Source organism: Chenopodium album, chromosome 16, assembly GCF_948465745.1.
Source record: "Chenopodium album chromosome 16, dcCheAlbu1.1, whole genome shotgun sequence".
Lineage (NCBI taxonomy): Eukaryota > Viridiplantae > Streptophyta > Magnoliopsida > Caryophyllales > Amaranthaceae > Chenopodium > Chenopodium album.
The window spans coordinates 47,961,428-47,980,348 of NC_137849.1; the positions used below are offsets into that span (position 1 = coordinate 47,961,428).

Sequence of the window (18,921 nt, forward strand, 5' to 3'; positions counted from 1 at the left end):
AATATTACTAAATTCACATATGACGGAAATGTATATTATTTCAAGTTGTTTTACGTACCTTTTTTAAAACTTTACCAACTAAACTAACTAATTAGTAAAACTATGCTAAAGTTAAATTAGTATCATTAACACTAAATTTAGATTACCTCTTTAAACTTTATTACAGTATTACTGAATAAGCTAACTGGTAACTAAAGTTGTGTCGAATTAAACATCATTAACGCTCCATAGTAGGGGTAAATAGTAAGCTAATTAATTATCCCAAATCATAGAAACATATCTTAAAGTTCCCACAACACGCTAATACACCAAATAGTAGGAGCAATAAATAAAACCCATTTAATACACCTTCAACTTCCAACCCACTCTTTTTTCTCCTTTCTTCTTCTTCTTTTCAATCTTCCTTTTTCCTTCACATCTTTTCTTCAATTCAATTCACTGAAAAAAACAAACTTGATATTACCACCTCTTCTTTCCCAACCGTTGGCCAACCCACACCCTCCATTTTCTCTCTCCTCAAACTCAATTATCCTCCATATATATCCCCCCATTTCACCCTTTTTCTTCATTCATAATAATAATCCACCCCCCCCAAAAAAAAAACATGGGTAAGTTGAAATTCCCTCCAATTTCTGAATGTAACACAGAAAAAAAATCATACAAAAGTGTTGCAGCTGATTTAGATGGAACACTTTTATTAAAATCTTCATCTTTTCCTTACTTCATGTTAGTAGCTGTTGAAGCAGGAAGTCTTTTACGAGGGTTTTTCCTTCTTTTATCACTTCCTTTCATTATTTTCTCCTATTTATTCGTCTCAGAATCGTTAGCCATTCAGACTATGATCTTCATTTCCTTTGCCGGGCTTAAGGTCCGCGAGATCGAGCTCGCGGCACGGGCCGTGCTCCCGAGGTTCTACGCTGCGGATGTAAGGAAGGATAGTTGGGAGGTGTTTGATAAGTGTGAAGGTAAAAAAGTTGTTGTGACCGCGAACCCGACTATTATGGTTGAAACCTTTGTCAAGGAGTATTTGGGTGCTGATAAGGTGTTAGGGACTCAGATTGAGGTTAATCCTAAGACTAAGAAGGCTACTGGTTTTGTTAAGGGTAGAGGTGTTTTGGTTTGGGAGAAGAAAAAAGAGGTCGTTTTGGAGGAATTTGGTGATCATTTGCCTGATCTTGGACTTGGTGATCGTGTTTCTGATCACGAGTTCATGTCTCTCTGTAAGGTACGTATTATTACTCCTTCTGTCTCATAATAATAATTTTATATTATCTATTAGTCGTCAGATGTTATAGTATGTACCAATAATATTAGCCGTTTGTTGTTTGTTAGGGTCACATATATTGTGCGCTACTTTGAGTCGTGTTGTGTGGTATGGTTACGTAGGACTTTTACAGGTCTTGGAATTAATGAAAATTAGATGATGTTATATGTGAATTATGTGTTAGCGGCGACGAGTGAGTACCGTCACATGGGCTAGCAAATGTAACAAGTACAACCAAACCAAAATGAATCAACTACTTTCTTCAAAAGACAAGGGTCACATCAAGTATCTAAGCTTTGGATTTTCGCGTAAACAACATTAATTATACACATTTAATATGCATAATCGAAAATAAAAAAACTTGGACCTACATAATTAAGTATGATGAATTTCCTTAATTTTTCTAATTTTCTAGTTCATAAAGTTAGATAGATACTACATAATGTGTGTATTTATTCCATGTTACATCGATTATAAGTGTGTTGATATCCTGTGTACTCCATCGTAGTAGTAAAAGTTATAGATAGATATACGTAATATGACAAATATTACAGTATTATTCAGAAAATACAATAAATATGATTAATAATTATACTGAGAATAATAGCAGAATTTTATTTTTCAGTTGGTTGCCTTAGTACTGAGATATGAATGTTTTGAGCTGGAAAATAAATGAGGCATGATCCTACTCAACTACTTTGTACATACATCACTGGAAAATCATGTTATATAAAACTATTAATTAATAAAAAAGAGTGAGATATTAATAGTAGTAGTTTTCGTTGATTTAATACAAGTAAACGATGTATATGCACGAGTCAAATTGATAATAATCCAAGGAATGAAGGGAAAACTTGAAAGTCAATTAATCAAACTCTTTTCTTAGTCGTGGAAATTGGATTTTGCTTGCACTTAGTTGATAAGTTTGTTGGTAGGTGAACTAATTGGAATCTGATCATCAAACTAATAGACTCTTTAGCAAGTGGACACATACTTGGAAAAAATCACGCATTAGTTTTAATTTCTTAATAATCATTAAGTATTAGATTAACTTGTCTTGCTATATGAGGTATTTTGACTAATAATAATCTATGAGCTTGTGATAGACAATTAATTAAAAATATACTCAAAATAGTGTTTGATAATCTATGAGCTTGTGATAGACAATTAATTAAAAGTATACTCAAAATAGTGTTTGATAGTTGATACTATAATTGTATGTGCCAAGTGCATAATTTTGTAAAATAAACGTGTAGAACATACGAAGTACTATGTATCAAACTAGCTTGCACATATATGTCCAATGTTAACATAACCAATGGAAGAGAATGAATACAATATACGGAGTACATTAATTCATTTTTGCTTCCTTGAATGAGGTGAAAAGGTATATTTCTTGTTGATGTTTTGGGATATATAGATCGAATTGATCTCAAACTTATCTTATCACTTTTGGTTTTTAATAAAAAAAGGTGTTGAAAAAGAATACTTTTAGTTTAAATCAAGAATGAGAATAATTTTGTCTGATGTTTTAGGATCAAATAATTCTAATGCTTCAAGAAGGTAATCAAGGTATACCTAGCTACATATTTTCAATAAAAAGATGAAGTATAGTTAAATGGGGTTGGAAATTAGTCGAGCTAAAAGGCAAGTAGGCAACCATATAAAATTAAGGCCCACAATTATAGAAATTCTTTCAAGTAGTTCAATGTTGCCAAAAGTTTAATATCCTTTATTTTTATGGTCCAAAGTCCACCCACAACCAATCAACACTTATGCAATTAGATTTAGCCCATCACAATCGTATACAGCTTCACCTTTCAAATTTAATATCATCTCCAACCATATTTAATTATACAAAAATTAAATGTATACTTTATAATAACTATTTTGATATAATAAACCATTTTGATGACAAACCCCTAAAGTTGTTCATCAATATGTACAAATGTACCGAGTAACTAACTAGAAGTATAACTATTTATGATAAAATCACGAGTGGACTACTGTATTACACTACTTGCATGGTTTTATGTTTGTTACGTTTTTCGCAAAATCTAATTAAAGTAAAACCCTGTTGTACAGGAAGGGTACATGGTGCACAAAGACAAATCAGCAAAGGCAGTAGCACAAGATCAATTAAAATCAAGGATCATCTTCCACGACGGAAGGCTAGTACAACGTCCAGACCCAATAAACGCGTTGATCACATTCATATGGATACCATTCGGGTTCATCCTAGCTATATGTAGAGTATACTTCAACCTGCCACTACCCGAGCGCATCGTACGATATACATACGCTATGATGGGGATTAAGCTCGTGATTCGAGGAGATCCGCCACCGCCTCCGTCACCAGGGAAACCCGGAAACTTATACGTGTGTAATCATCGGACTGCCCTTGACCCTATTGAAATTGCTATTGCACTTAAGAGGAAGCCTGCGACTGTTACGTATAGTGTGTCCAAATTTTCTAGATTTATATCTCCAATCCCAGCCGTTGCTTTGACTAGAGATCGTGTGGCTGATGCTAATATGATTAAAGCTTTGCTTGAGAAGGGTGATTTGGTCATTTGTCCTGAAGGAACTACTTGCCGTGAGCCTTACTTGCTTCGCTTTAGCGCTCTCTTTGCTGAATTGAGTGACAGGTATTTTTCTAGTTGTTACTCCCTTCGTCTCTTTTTATTTTACTATTTTCGTCCCTTACTTTTCAACCTCGTTTTTTAAAGTAATTATTTATTCATCAAGCGTAAAAGTTAGAGGTGATCATTGGGTGGGCCATGATGGGCCAAACTTCAGGCTGAAAAGTTCATGCCCAAACCCGGCCCAAATTGATCGGGCCATATGGACTTTTTGGGTCAATTTTGTGCCAGGCTAACCAAAACAACTAAATTTGCATTAAAACGATTTCCCCAGCCCGCCCAAAGTTTTTGAAGAATCAGGCTAGAATATAATGTACGGATTACATATAATATATGGAATCACGATCAATTCTGATTAGTTAAAATGGCAACTAAACTAGGAGTAATTATAGTGTAATTTTCGATATATACTTGTATACTTATTCGTATTTTTTTTTTACCTAGATAAAATGCACGATTAGTGATATCTATGGCTAAATTAGTGCATAGAAGACTTATAAAAAAGCAAATGGTGCAATTATGCAGTAACAAATAAAAAATTATTGTTTATCTTTAAATGACCGAAGTTTAATGTTAAAAAGAAGTTTTTATTAAGCTAACAATTGTATTATTGGGTTTGGAACGTACAGAATTGTTCCAGTAGCAATAAACTGCAGGCAAAACATGTTCTATGGGACAACAGTAAGAGGGGTTAAATTTTGGGACCCTTATTTCTTCTTCATGAACCCAAGACCAACATACGAAATGACCTTCCTAGACAAGTTGCCGCCGGAGATGACGTGTCAGGGAGGCGGAAAGACACCAATCGAGGTGGCGAACCACGTGCAGAAGATGTTGGCCGGGGTGCTAGGGTTCGAGTGCACTCAGTTCACTAGGAAGGATAAGTACATGCTGCTTGGTGGCAACGATGGCAAGGTTGAGTCTATCCATGCTGCTAAAAAATCTATTTAGATTTTTAATAAAGGCTTGTTAAAAGATTACAAAATTTAATCATGTTTTAGTCATGTTTTTTTGGTTTAATTATTGGTGAAATTGGAAATTGGAAGTACAGTTTGATAGTATTGTTTAGTCAATCATCGTTTATAAAAAAAGATTGTTAATGTTATTGATTGTTGTAGTTTTCTTTTGAATTGGCTATTTGAATTTTGTACCCAAATAATTGTGATTAAGGTCTTTAAGGGTGCATTAGTAGTAAGTTAGTAACTACTACTCAATTTTATTTGTATCCTTTTAAAACTCTAATTATCAATTTTATTTTGTTAGAGTATATGCGATGTATTATTGTATGTATTTTGTAGAGTAAGTGTGGTATGCTGCTTATCTGTAGGATCGCATTAATTGCTTATTTTATAACTTGTGTAGTTATGTATAATAAGTTTAATTTGATATCATTGTTCAATAAATTGTTAAAAATTAACTCGATTCTAAATAATCCCACACTCATCTAGCTAAAACCTGATCAACACACACCAACTTCATAATGAACTCAAAATTGGGACTTAGCAATTGGCTAGCATAATGTATTTAAGTGCAATAATGTGTAGAGATTGGCCCTTCAAAATGGTGGGTGATTAATTTATTTTCATGTTTATGGGGTAGTACCGTAGTAGGGTATTGGGTTTGTTAAATTAATTAGCATGTTGTGCTGTTTTCCTATTATGATACTAGAGTGTAATTATACTAATGCACAAAATCATAAATAAAAACTGTAGTCTCACTTTTAAAGTTTTATAATTAGGTATGTTTCTACATTGTGTGTTAGCTTAGTTATGCTATGTATGTCAGTATGATAGTTTATTTTGCCTATAAAAAAACCTTTCAAATGTACGTCATATTACTACTATCTTAATTGGAGATAACTAGATAAGTCAAGTAAGCTATGACTATTATGTTATTAAAAACAGTTTTCTTCAATTTATCAACAAATAAGTGGTATTTCTATAGAACATCAACTAATGGTCTAAATTGTTTTCTCTTAGAAAAAATTAAAAATACTACTATTTTCGTTTCTTATTACGTACAACAAAGAAATATGTTATGTTTCACAAATAATACCCCTTTTTATTGCAAATAATAAGAATTTGAGGGACATGAATTTTTGAATTACACACCGATTACTTTGTTTTTTTTCCCTCCAATCTACACCAAGAATCCATTGACATGACGGGATGAATGGTTAACTATGTAGTCCGTACATTCCTAGCGGCTAGAAAAAATGACGATAGATATATATACTAGTACTTCATACTTGTACATGAATGATGAATGAATGCAATATTAAATTGACATTTCTAAGGTGCTTTGGTGGGCTACGTTAGCTGACTAGCGAATAAGTTGATGTTGCATCCACGAAGTATAAATTATGGAAAGTGCCAAACCTTATGGAATCTTGGAATATGATTCGGGCTTTGTTCTCCTCACCTAAATAAGGTGTTTTGATTTGACCTAGTTTAAAATTTCAAAAGTAATTGTTTAATTTGATTTTAGTTGTACGTCAATGTATAAGAATAAAGCATTATCAAGTGCAATCTTGTTAGATTCATCTCAACATATATTTTTTAAAAATGTGTGTCTTATGACTCTAATATGATTTTAACCAGAATAAAGTAAAGAAAACAAAGTTTTAATTAGGGTATGTTCTATTTTCCTTAATATATAAATTAAGATAAATACAATTCAAGAAAAATAAGTTTTGATAAGTTTTCAATTCAGTTTCTAATTTCCTTATCTCATAAACAATTCAGTTCAATAAATCAGAACAAGCCCTTGGATTACAATTATAATGAATTATAATAATGTCTAATAAATTTAGATATAGAATAAATTCAGATAAATAAAAACCAAGTGATTAGAAGACACTCTTATAACCGAGTAGTGATTTTTTTTTTTAGGAAATACTGTAACGAGTAGTGATATAAGATTATGTAAATTACACCATAGTTTATGATTATTATCGTAATGAAAGGGAAAATGATGAGAAATTAGGAGGTTTATAGGTAAGGTAAAGAGCCACGTGTCAAGATAAGAACCCTGTGTCGTAGTTCCACACTAGTACTACCAGGATGAAATAATTAACGGAAGCGGGAAAATTCCATGAGATATTCCCACCAGCTTATCGTCTACCAAGTGTTCGTTTCCTTCGTCTCACTGAGGAGAGAGAAACTTCAACACACCACAATTTATACTTCGCCTGCAATTTTAGGATGATTTGACATTTTCGAACTTTCAACCTTTTCAATTCTGCAATTTTTTGCCGGCAACTATGGCAATCGGCGGCGTTATCTCCAATCGCTCCTTCACTTCTTTTCTCTCACCTGGTAATTTTTCCAATTTCATCAATTTTTCGTCAATTTCAATTTTTTATTTTGATGTAATTTTATTTGTTGATTCAATTTGGATAAGGAGTAGTTTGTATATTTGTATTATTACTAATTTCAGTTTTCTGGAAATGGATTTTTGCTTAATTTTGTCATATGATTGAGACCGGTGGTTAATTGCGGTGCGCTCTTATTATCTGAACTTATCCGAACTTATTTTTAGTGTAATGAGTGGAAATAAGGTGAACCGAATATGACCTTATACAATTAGTTATCTGCAACAATGAGTAATGAGTTAATGACCTGATGAAGAATCTAGAAGGGCGGAATTTTCGAGGTCAAGATAATGTCATTATGTTCAGTTGCAGAGTTATGACATGCATTGGTATTGTTGAATTGAGGTTGTTTATGCTAAATTATTTTTAAATTTTGAGTTGTTTCCTTTCTGATATCCGCAAATTGCGGGTAAGTTTGATGGTGGAATACATGTTGGGTGGTTGTTGATGATTTCGGTTAATTAGTTAAGATTTGATTAAGTTCTGGAACTAGTGCTCGAATAACGATTGGTTAGACTAAGGTTGTGTACATTTGAACGCCTGAACCACAAGCATAGACTTGGTGCAAGTAGTGAGTTTTGTGCTGGGTTGAAGGAAAAGAATTAGCAAAAGTATGATAGTGTTGACTCATGCTTTTATTTACTCCAAATATGAAATGTTTAATTATGGTGAAAAAGCTGACGAGAAAATGGTCTAAGGTTTCTATTTTGGCAATATTTAGTAAACTAAGGCACTTATTGGATTATCCGAAGTCCAAACATTACACATATAGCATAGGTGCATTAGCATAATCTGCTAAGGGATTATGTAGCTTGTTTGATGGTTGGATGATGTCTGAACTCTGAAGAGTTGGGTTTTATATAATTACAATCTTTATGTCTTTCGATTGAGCTTTGTGGAGCTGCAATATGCTTTATGATTGACTTAGCACCCTACATTAAACTTACCAAGTTCTTAGTGCACTACAAAATGGTTAGATTGGGTTTGTATTGGAGCATTGTTATAGATGTATGAATGTAATGTATCTGTTGTTAAGAGTGGTTTAGCTTGTTAAGGAATTGAGCTGTTAACAATGTTTTTGATAGCTTTTGTTATACAAATCCTTCATAGTCTTTTTTATTTTGCAGGTAATGTATGTCAGAAAAGAAATGATGTAGCACATCTCAAGAAAGAGGATTTTGGTTCCTCCATTGGGCTATGTGGACAGGGGAGATTGCTGAACAAAACATCTCACCGCCTGACTAAGAACTGTCTTACTTCTAAATGTTCGCATTGCTCGCTTGTTTGTATTATAAATGCTTCGGACTCCAGGAATTCTAAGCAGGCCAGGATAACTTATGATAATAATTTGTTTTCTCACTTTCATCATGCACATGAGCACTTTCATGCTCCAAGCTCTATCAAAAGGGTTAGAAGAGTATCTAGAAGCCCTATCTCTTCTAAATCCTGCTGTAAAAGTGGTACATTGGTGCCTTCAGGACCAGTGGATAAGTTTCTTGTAGATAACAGTAAGTTGCCAATGTCTAATTGTGTGGGAGACAGTGGGGTCCGTGCTTATTACAAGTCTGAGGAATTTGACATAACTGAAGGGGCCTTTGATTCACTGAGGCCACCTGAGGGAGCAGGTGAAGTTGTCTTACCAGACAAAAGTGCACCGAAGACAGCTCAGTTACCAAAGCGCTGGGTTGTTGTGTTGCTTTGTTTTGCAGCATTTCTATTATGCAACATGGATCGTGTGAGTTGTTCTCCTATTCATCTTGCTGTAGTTGTCTGCCTGGATATTGCCTATGTAACCCACAGTATCCAGCTATATATGATGTAAAATTAAGCTTTAGCCTAATTTAAAATGGCTTCTGCAGGTAAATATGAGTATTGCAATTCTTCCAATGTCCAAGGAGTTCGGTTGGAATAGCACAACTGTTGGTCTGATTCAATCATCCTTCTTTTGGGGATATCTTCTTACTCAGGTTTAGCTCTGGTGCTCAATAAATCAACATTCTGTTTAATGTGTCATTATGGCAAACTATCTAGGCTTGGTATGTTATGCATCCACCTTCCTTAACATCAAGCAAATTGTGATGTTGATTTCCCCCTCCCCCTTGATTTTGATGGTAAGGCACAAAGATTTAAGCGAAATGTTCCCCTCTCCCCCCCTCCCCCCTCTTTGATATTGATGGTAAGGCACACAGATTTAAGTGAAATTTTTGTCCACTATTGATGCTCTCATATAGGAAATTCACATTTATAAGGGAATGTGTTCCATCATAGGAAAATGCCATTATGGTTTAGAATATTATATCAACAGTCCAATTACTTTTCCAGTGTATCTAGAAGGATTAACATATTGGCAACATGTCTTTCAGTTCTGATGCCTTGCTTTCTAGGTTATTTGTCCTGTTCCTTGGTTTAAGCAGATAATGTACCTAAAGAAGTAAGCTAGAAACAGAAAGCAGTCGATTATGCCAGCTTGGACAGTATTTTCAGGGAAATTTTATCCAATAAAATTCTTTTAACTGGACAATTAATACCTATGGAGTTGCTGAATACTAATGGCACATTTTCATTCTCATAACTTGAATATTGTCCCCATTGGGTTGACATTTGATTATTCATGTCCATGGTATTAAATTCAGATTATAATATGATTGGAAAATTGGGGTATTTGATGAATTAATTATGTTTATTTTTCCACTTTACCATGTTCATTGAATTCATTAGGTTGGTAATTGCCCATGCATAAACAAGTTTAATCAAGCAATCAATATCATAAGCTGTTATCTCCTTTCTAACATATTCTTTGTGTTTCCGGATTCCCAGATTGCTGGTGGTATATGGGCAGATAAGGTGGGTGGGAAGCTTGTTTTGGGTTTTGGAGTAATTTGGTGGTCTATTGCCACAGTATTGACTCCTATTGCTGCAAAAATAAGCCTGCCTTGCTTACTCATCATGCGCGCGTTTATGGGGATTGGTGAGGTTGGCCTATATCTCTTACAAATATTTGTGCAATGAAGATTCAATGCATCTAAATTATAATTTAGATAGTGCTAGTATCTGTGTATCTGTTGTACAATGCATGCTAAGTTGCAGATTCTTAGCTTTATGCCTTGGGCAACATCACAACCTTCATAGGTTATACAGGGAATACCACTAGTCTTTCTTGAAATTGGATAATGATGATATGGTATTTGGTTTAAATGGATCTTAGTCATGACTGGAATTTGAGAAATACTTTGCGTCTTTGCTATAATATTTATGGAGTACTACCTATGGTTTGGCAGTAAGAACTTGTACTTTAGGTCTATGAGCAAATGTAAGCTTTAACCTTGGAATGGTATTTGGCTATATGTGGCTGTTTCATAGCTAGTATAAATAGACGATATACAGATGTATATAATTCTGCCCCCCAAAAAAAGCAACTTTCTGCAATGATTCCATGTAATACAGGTCTTGAGCAAGTTTTCAGCCTATGGATCCTCATGTTTCCTACTTGCCAAGTTTTCCTATGGATCTTCAATAGGGAGCTGAAAACATTTTCTTTGTCAAAGTTGATGCAGATAGAATAACTGATTCATTTTCTGAACACTTTTTTGATATATTAACTCTAGACACCATCAACAAAGCCCAATTTTATCCTTCCTAATGCTAAAAGCATGAGAGGAAAATTGGTTGCGCCACTTTTGCACATTCCTCTTCTTTTTTTAATCTTCAATTCCTATTTAAATGAACTCTCTGCCTCCTTACTCTGTATATCTGTCGATCAAGACATTGTTTCATGTTCCAGGGTGTTGCTATGCCTGCTATGAATAACATGATCTCAAAATGGATTCCAGTATCTGAGCGAAGCAGAGCACTATCCTTGGTATACAGTGGCATGTATCTAGGGTCTGTGACAGGATTGGCCTTTTCACCAATTTTGATCCACAAGTTTGGCTGGCCTTCCGTGTTTTACTCCTTTGGCTCACTTGGAAGCATCTGGTTTGCATTATGGTTTGCCAAGGTAAACACACTTTTTTCTTGTTACATTAATTACCTCTATATTGGATTCATATGACTTTTAGTTGCATGAATATCATGTAGATTTGCAAAAGACAAAATGATTTTCATGCTATAACTGCTACCATCACTATCTATAGCGATTTATGCCCTGTGAATATGCTTTACATCACAGGTTCAATGCCTACCCTTTGTACCATGATTTAGTTATAATTTGAATATCAATATCCTGCTGTAGTCTTTTTTATTATTCTTGTCACTGTTGATACCATATAGGTGAGATGAAAATAAACTTCAGAACTTAGTTGAATATCTTTTATAATCACCATTGATTCCCTTTTCTCTTCCATAGTCATGTTTGCATGTTGCTTAAATTGTATTTATTGAACAAGTGAGATGAATTGTGCACTGCTGAATTACATTGAAAATGTTTCATATGTGTTTGGGTTTTCCTAGGCATGTCACCCATCAGTGTATGAACTAAGTGCCCGAGAAACAAAGGTTCATCTTGTGAGGCATGTGATTCTTAAATGCACATGGCCTTAATATTGCATTTAGCAAAACACATGTAAAATGCTCAAACTCATACTCATGACCACTTCCCCAAAGCCTTGAATGAGGCCCCCACCTACACAGGGTGAGTGAGGTAAAATGTAATCAGCCCGAGAGTTATTTTCATCATTCCCTTATTTATTGCAACTTCGTGGAAAAAAGTGCGTGAAAAAATTTATGAAGCCATTTTGGTTTAATTACATTTTTCCTTTCCCTTCTATTTTGTCACGTGTCACTGAAAATGAAATTACCTAAAAGGTGTGGTGTAATGAACTTCAGAATTCTGTGTAATTAAATAAATTACATTTTTCTCTGGCTTTTCCCAGGCACGTAGCACACCAGCAGATGATCCAGAACTTAGTCTTCAGGAGAAAAGGTTTATCATGGAAGGTAGCATAGCCGAGGAGCCTGTTACTGTCATTCCCTGGAAACTGATCTTATCAAAACCTGCAGTCTGGGCTCTTATAGTTTCTCACTTTTGCCACAATTGGGGTACATTCATTCTTTTGACATGGATGCCAACTTATTATAATCAGGTATTGGTCTTTCCTTATAGTAAATATGTAAGTTTGCAGTTGTGGTGGCATACATATATATATATATATATACTCTTGTCCAAGGGTTAGAATAGACCAGTATAAGGAATTAAGGATCTCAGGATGATGCCTCATGTGAAAGTCTTTGAAAATTCAGTACTTGCAATAAAATGTTCATTTCTGTGCCCTGTGAAACTGTCTATCGTTTGGGTTCCTGCTTGTTTATCGGGGAATAATTCTGATGTTTTTGTGATCCATTCATATGACAGCTCTTAGGAATTAAGACTGAAAATTTTATCTTTATATCTTTTTTTATCTCAAAAAGTCAGAATCCTAGTGTATTGACATGTTCAAGGGCTTTCATGATCTGACTCAGCTACTTATGTCAGGTGTTGAAGTTCAACCTTATGGAATCTGGGCTGTTCTGTGTACTTCCATGGTTGACTATGGCCGTGTTTGCAAATATAGGAGGCTGGATTGCTGATACACTTATCAGCAGAGGCCTCACTGTTACTTCCGTTCGTAAGGTGTGCATAATACTTGCATGATAGATGCTATATTTATATATGTTTTCTGTCTTTGTTATAGTTGGACTCTTTGAGTGGTAGAATCTGAAAATAGAGTATAATAATTAGCTGTTTAGCAAGTATATGTATATACCTTAGTTTTTACTGTACCTTAGAAACCTTATCATGCTCGTACTATAAGGTTCTGCATGTCGCATCGACAACTTGGATTGGCAGTTGATATTCATAGCCTATGTTACTCGGATGCTTTGGACTCCTCATACCTTGTTTGAACTTTGAATTATCTGACTTGGATATGGATAGCTCTTTAGGATCACTTGCAAGTATCCATACCCATTTGAGAAGACAGTTAAGATGTACTTGTAAAATGGTCATTGCTTCTTGACTATTTGTCCACTGGTGGTCCTTTCAACTACACGGAAATTGAACAAGCAAGATCAAATTATACAATTCTCTGATTGGATTTTTATGTTTCTGCTCATTCATCTTTGTCGCTCTAGCCTGGATAAAAGTATCCATAGAGTTTAGGGTGTGATGACCAGAGCAGCTTTTTAAATTGTATTACTCTAATTTTGTACTCAGTATAATTTGAAGAACCCACCTGTACTGAATTGTGAAGATGACAAAGGTGTCTTGATACATGCCTGTTTATACATTGGGAGCAGTTTCTTTTTTCCTTTATTTCATTTTTTAGCAGAGTTGGTATTTCATGGCTATATTCTTGTTGGAACAATTTTTTTATTTTTTTATTTTTTTTATGCTATTATGATACATCTATAGGCATCGAGGATATAGCATGTGAACAACTGAACTTTATGCTTCATGTTGGATTGGTCTTCTCTAAGGCTGTTAGCATCTCTTTGCAGATCATGCAAACTATTGGATTTATTGGCCCAGCTATCTCTCTTTCAGTACTAAGTCAAGTCAGGACCCCTGCTTTAGCTGTACTCTGCATGGCATGCAGTCAGGTATATGCTTTCTCCAAAAGACTTACAGGAACTATTATTGGCAGAGTCCCTGTCTTCAATTTGTCAGTTTGTAGTATCTATTTGTTGGTTTTGCAAGAATATGAAAATGAAAATAACGTTACACACTTGTGATGGATGACAGGGATCAGACGCATTCTCTCAATCTGGACTGTATTCCAATCACCAAGACATTGGGCCTCGATATTCTGTAAGTTTATTTATTCTGGTCCTTCCTTGACAAGAATGTCACCCTTGGTCTGTAGAAAGTTGGTACAATGTAAACTTGGTCTCAAGCAAACATGCTGCTACTGTCATTCTGAACTTCTTAAGTCCTTATATTTGTCTTGTTTTCTTATCCCTCTTATATCTCTTTGCCAAGTTCAACCCTCAATAATCCTGAACTATGCTATTTTGTTAATTAAAAATCCCAATTTAAAATTGTAGGGTGTATTGCTGGGGTTGTCGAACACAGCAGGTGTTCTTGCTGGAGTCCTAGGTACAGCTGCCACTGGATTCATTCTCCAACGAGGTATGTACATTCTCCTGTACTCTATTTTGTATACTAAACTTTTGAACTTCCTCAGACTGACAATTATTGATGAATCTGGTTGATAGGCTCCTGGGATGATGTGTTTAAGGTGTCAATAGCATTATACCTTGTTGGGACTTTAGTATGGAATTTATTTGCGACTGGAGAGAAAATCCTGGACTGAAAGGCAGTAAAGGTATACAAGAAGGATAGGCCTCTTCTGAATCTACAGTCTTCCACGGTACTTGTTATCTATTCCGGAAATGATGAAACAGACGATCACCGCACTATAGATAAGGATATTGTGATCGAGGAAAGTGTACGTTGATTTGGCAAAAATAGGTACTCTTTGACCCTTCTTAAGACTGGAGCAAGAGTCGGCATGGATTACTGTGATTTCTATTTTTGTTATATTTCAGCCTTCTTAGTTTAAGAAAAATTTTGAGGAAGATGATGCCTCATGGAACTTTGATAAAAATCAAAATATTGAAGTCCTTTTTCTGTATTAGCATAAAGTCCCTATATTAGATGAAAGGAGAAAATTGTTAGAAGTCCAACATGTAATTGCTTAGAGAAAAATGCCTGTTATAAACGTACAATATATGAATGTAGTTCTTTCTTCTTCTGCTTGTGTTCCCTCCATTTTCTCTGCATCCTGTTTGTTTTTGTTTTTATTTTTTTTTTTTCTTTTTTTGTGAGGAATCTCTGCATCCTGTTTGTTATTCATGCTTACTTTTACTATGTTATTTTGAAGGGAAATGAGGAGATCAATCCTCTTTCGCTAACCCGAACCAAACTCCACCTAAAGAAAGGGGAAAATCTAACCTTTGATTCACTTTCGTACTCATTCTCACATCCATCTGTCTCAATGTCTGAGTAACAGAGTTGCATACTGAACATAAGATCTCGGATTAGAGTATTAGACGGTCTGATCAGAATCGCCTGGTCAGATCGTCTGACCCAAGTTTATGTACGCGGGCAAGAATTTAGTTATGCAATTCATTTTTCCTGCCTCACCTTCTGATGCTTTTTCTTTAATTTTAGGATTGAAACTTTCATACTAGTAATTGTCCCCTAAGAAGTGGGAAGCCAACAAGAATATCCCCACGCCATTAACCAGAAACTGTTATTATAATACATAATCTAAAAGAAGACAGAAAAGTGTAAATGTCATGAAGAATGAAAATTAGACTTTATTATTGCTTCAAATATTATACTGTAATTACAAAATGTCAATAAACAAATTAAACCAAAATTGAAAAAGAATTGCCTGAACAAATGTTTCTAAGGGGTGCCCTACGATTGTAGGGTGGTTGGCCCAAAATACACAGGACTATAAATGCCCTCTGAAATCTGAATACAAAATTACAAGTTTTCCATGAATTACAACACCAAACAGCTGTATCAAAGCGAGCCCCTTTAATTCCTCAGTAATTATTCAAACCCATGTTGTGTGTGATTCATCCGCTGCTAACATATTAATTGCAACGTACCTTTCTATCTTCCCATACTCTCCCCTTCAAATTGAGCCATAATTTCATTTACTGCAGTAAAAACCCTGAATTCTTCTGTTATCTGACAGTTAAATTTCTGTCTCCTGCTTCATATTTGCAATTACTTGGGTTAAGTCCCTTTGATGCACATCCACCTTAAGCCCATGCTTCATGAACAATGTCATTGACATCTTTTGCTCCACCTTATGCCCCGGCGCCACGGCCAAACGGTGGCGGAGCAAAACTGAGGCCGCCACCGATTTCATCTGTAGGTAAGCCAAATCCTTCCCTAGGCAAATTCTTGGCCCTGCATTGAAAGCCACAAACTTGAAATGATCATGCATGATGAACTTTGTACCATCAGGGGATAACCACCTTTCTGGCTTGAACTCTAAGCAGTCCTCTCCCCATGTGCTCTGCATCCTCCCTGCAGAGTATATCGAATACGATATTGACGAGCCTGCTGGCACGAATGTGCCATCAGGCAGCACGTCGTCAGCCACTACATGCTTCGAGTCCTCCGGGACTGATGGGTATAATCGTAGGGTCTCTGACAATGCTGCCTTAAGGTACACCAGACGGTCCACCTCTTCGAAATCCAACGGCTCATCCACCCATTTTGCCGTGTCAGCGCCACGTGTTTCCGTCAGGACAGTGCATATCTCAAGCAAGACCTTGTCTTCAACTCTGGGATTCTGTATGACCAGCCAGAAGAACCAGCTCAGCGCCACGGAGGACGTGTCACGTCCAGCTAGGATGAAGTTTAATGCCACGTGTTGCAGGAACTTATCCGAGTAGGATGAGTATTCCTTCCTCTTCATGAACCTAGAGAGCAGATCATCATAGTCCTTTTGCCTGTTCATCAACTCTTCCTTACGCTTATCAATGACTTCAGACAAGTAATTGTCTATCTTAACAAGGCTTCGGCTCAGGCTAACTTCTAGCCCGAGCCGGAGCCACTTCTTGAGCCTCCATATGATCTCCGGAAACACGAACCGTTGGAGGCATGCTTCCGTGGCCCGGTCAAAAGCGTTAGCAAATCCATTTTCCGGTAGCCCTGGCACAAGGGTGTGAGGGTCCCCGCCAAAAGCCAAACCACAAATGTTGTCGAAAGTAAGCCGAAGCATGAGGTCCTGCATATCAACTGGTTTAGCTTCACTTTGAGCCGTCTCAAGGATGGGGCACAACCGTCCATGGATGGCTCGGTTGACCCACCTAGCCATGGCTTGGCGGAGGGTTCGAGTGGTGAACTCGAGCGCGGCCGTCTTCCTTTGGAATAGCCATGTATCACCATCCGAGTTAAAAATTCCAAACCCAAGTAAATCATGAAACACAGCTTGCCAAGTTGGACCCTTTGGGTAGTTATCAAACCGGGTCTTGAGTATATGCTCTAAATTCCTTGGATCACAAGTAACTGTAACAAGACCTTGCTTCCGAGCCAAGAAAGGTACGGCACAGATGCAAGTTTGGTACGTGCCACCACACGCGCGGAGATTATCAGCCATCCAATCATGCATCCTCTCAAAATTCTCGATCAAGCCGGGGAGGCTGCCCAATAATGGCCAGACACGTGGACCCCGTAGTGACCGTGATATGAAGGTGAACCATAGCAGGTAAGATGTAATGGCAGTAAACAATAGCAAGGCTACATAAATATCCATTTTTTTTAGTAAAAGATTTCTTGTATAACTAGCCTAAGAGGTAAACCAAATGTATAAGAAAACAGAAAATGTAGGTTTACTTGAAGAGATTATTTTCCCATTACAATTAAACAAAACATTACTTTTAAAGAAATCCTATAATTTTGGCTGCTTCTCTTAAGCATCAAAATGCTCAATAATTTTCTTTTCTTGGTTTAATCTTCAAATAACATCATCAATTTTGGCATGCAAGTCACTTTCTTACTTCTTAGCTTGCTAGAGTCCTGAAAATAAACAAGGAAAAAAAAAACAAAACAAAAACAAAAAAATGCAAGAAAATGAGGAAAAAATGGGAAGAAAAGAAGGTAATAAAGAGAAAAACAGCGGAAAAACAGAGAGCTAGAAAGAGATAGATTATTGTGAGATAAGAGAGGGAGAATAAGAGAAAGAAAATATATAAGAAAAGTGTAGGTAATAAATAAAAAAGACAGAGCAATTACTAAGGCCAGTTGTAGTTCTTAAATTAAATTCACCCACTTTCTTCCTTCCTTCTCTTATTATGTCTCACACAAGAGAACTTGATGTGTTTAAGTTGTAACTAGTAACCATTTTTCTGCACCCCTATTTATGGAAAAGTGCCAACAAGAGGGGGAGAGGGAGGGTGGTGGAGGTGTTGAAATAATGGTGTCACACAAAAGCTAGTAGCGACAATTATTATAGCGGTAAAGAAAAACACGGGTAGAGATAAATTAAACTGCACGAACGAGTAATAAGACTATCTTGTTAATTATTAGCCACCTAACATGGTAAGGGTTAAAAAAGAATTTAAAAAGGATATGTCATTTTTTCTACCTTATTAACGTGTCTAGTTTATTAAGGGTAAAATGTCTATTATTATTATATGTTTTACATGTTTAACATGTAGTTCTACTCACTAGGTGGAAAATCAATTAAAAAGGGAAAGAGTGAAGCATCATACCTCAAAGGCTCAAAAACATAACATGAACCCTCTTTGTCTTCTTTATCAATGCCTTTTCCACCTAACTTTAGCAGGGCTTTTAAGTTGATGCATTCAATGGGGAGAGAGAGAGAGAGAGAGAGAGAGAGAGAGAGAGAGAGAGAGAGAGAGAGAGAGAGAGAGAGAGAGAAAGAGAGATATTTATTGTGATTAGTTGAGAAACTAGCCCACACTCTATTATGTTTGATTCCAAATATTTAAGGAACTAGTAAGATAAAAGAGATAGACAAAAGAAGTGTAATATTTAACACACACAATTTAAGGTTTAACAAAGCTTATGACTAGATTAGTTGCTTGATAACAACAATTAATAGTTCCTTCAAGATCACAATATCACAATTCGATATAGTTTACCAAAGAAGAAAGAAACTTAATACGGATTAAGA

At 35.8% G+C, this 18,921-nt stretch overlaps 3 protein-coding genes across 3 annotated transcripts; 2 read left to right on the forward strand and 1 right to left on the reverse strand.

Moving 5' to 3' along the window:
- The first annotated feature begins 425 nt into the window (after positions 1-425).
- On the forward strand, positions 426-5,173 carry LOC145586805 (glycerol-3-phosphate 2-O-acyltransferase 4-like). Its single transcript, XM_081643738.1, has 3 exons — positions 426-1,225; positions 3,350-3,912; positions 4,536-5,173. Exons 1-3 carry the CDS (start codon positions 605-607, stop codon positions 4,855-4,857), a joined length of 1,506 nt encoding a protein of 501 aa, XP_081499864.1. The 5' UTR covers positions 426-604; the 3' UTR covers positions 4,858-5,173.
- A 1,814-nt stretch (positions 5,174-6,987) lies between these two features.
- On the forward strand, positions 6,988-15,009 carry LOC145586806 (ascorbate transporter, chloroplastic-like). Its single transcript, XM_081643739.1, has 11 exons — positions 6,988-7,223; positions 8,407-9,014; positions 9,139-9,246; positions 10,097-10,252; positions 11,061-11,276; positions 12,151-12,360; positions 12,750-12,887; positions 13,754-13,855; positions 13,998-14,063; positions 14,300-14,384; positions 14,471-15,009. Exons 1-11 carry the CDS (start codon positions 7,169-7,171, stop codon positions 14,566-14,568), a joined length of 1,842 nt encoding a protein of 613 aa, XP_081499865.1. The 5' UTR covers positions 6,988-7,168; the 3' UTR covers positions 14,569-15,009.
- Positions 15,010-15,552: 543 nt separating this feature from the next.
- Positions 15,553-17,999, reverse strand: LOC145585724 (cytochrome P450 86A8-like). The gene has a single exon (XM_081642434.1). The coding sequence runs from the start codon at positions 17,536-17,538 to the stop codon at positions 15,967-15,969; it is 1,572 nt and encodes a 523-aa protein (XP_081498560.1). The 5' UTR covers positions 17,539-17,999; the 3' UTR covers positions 15,553-15,966.
- Positions 18,000-18,921: the final 922 nt, after the last annotated feature.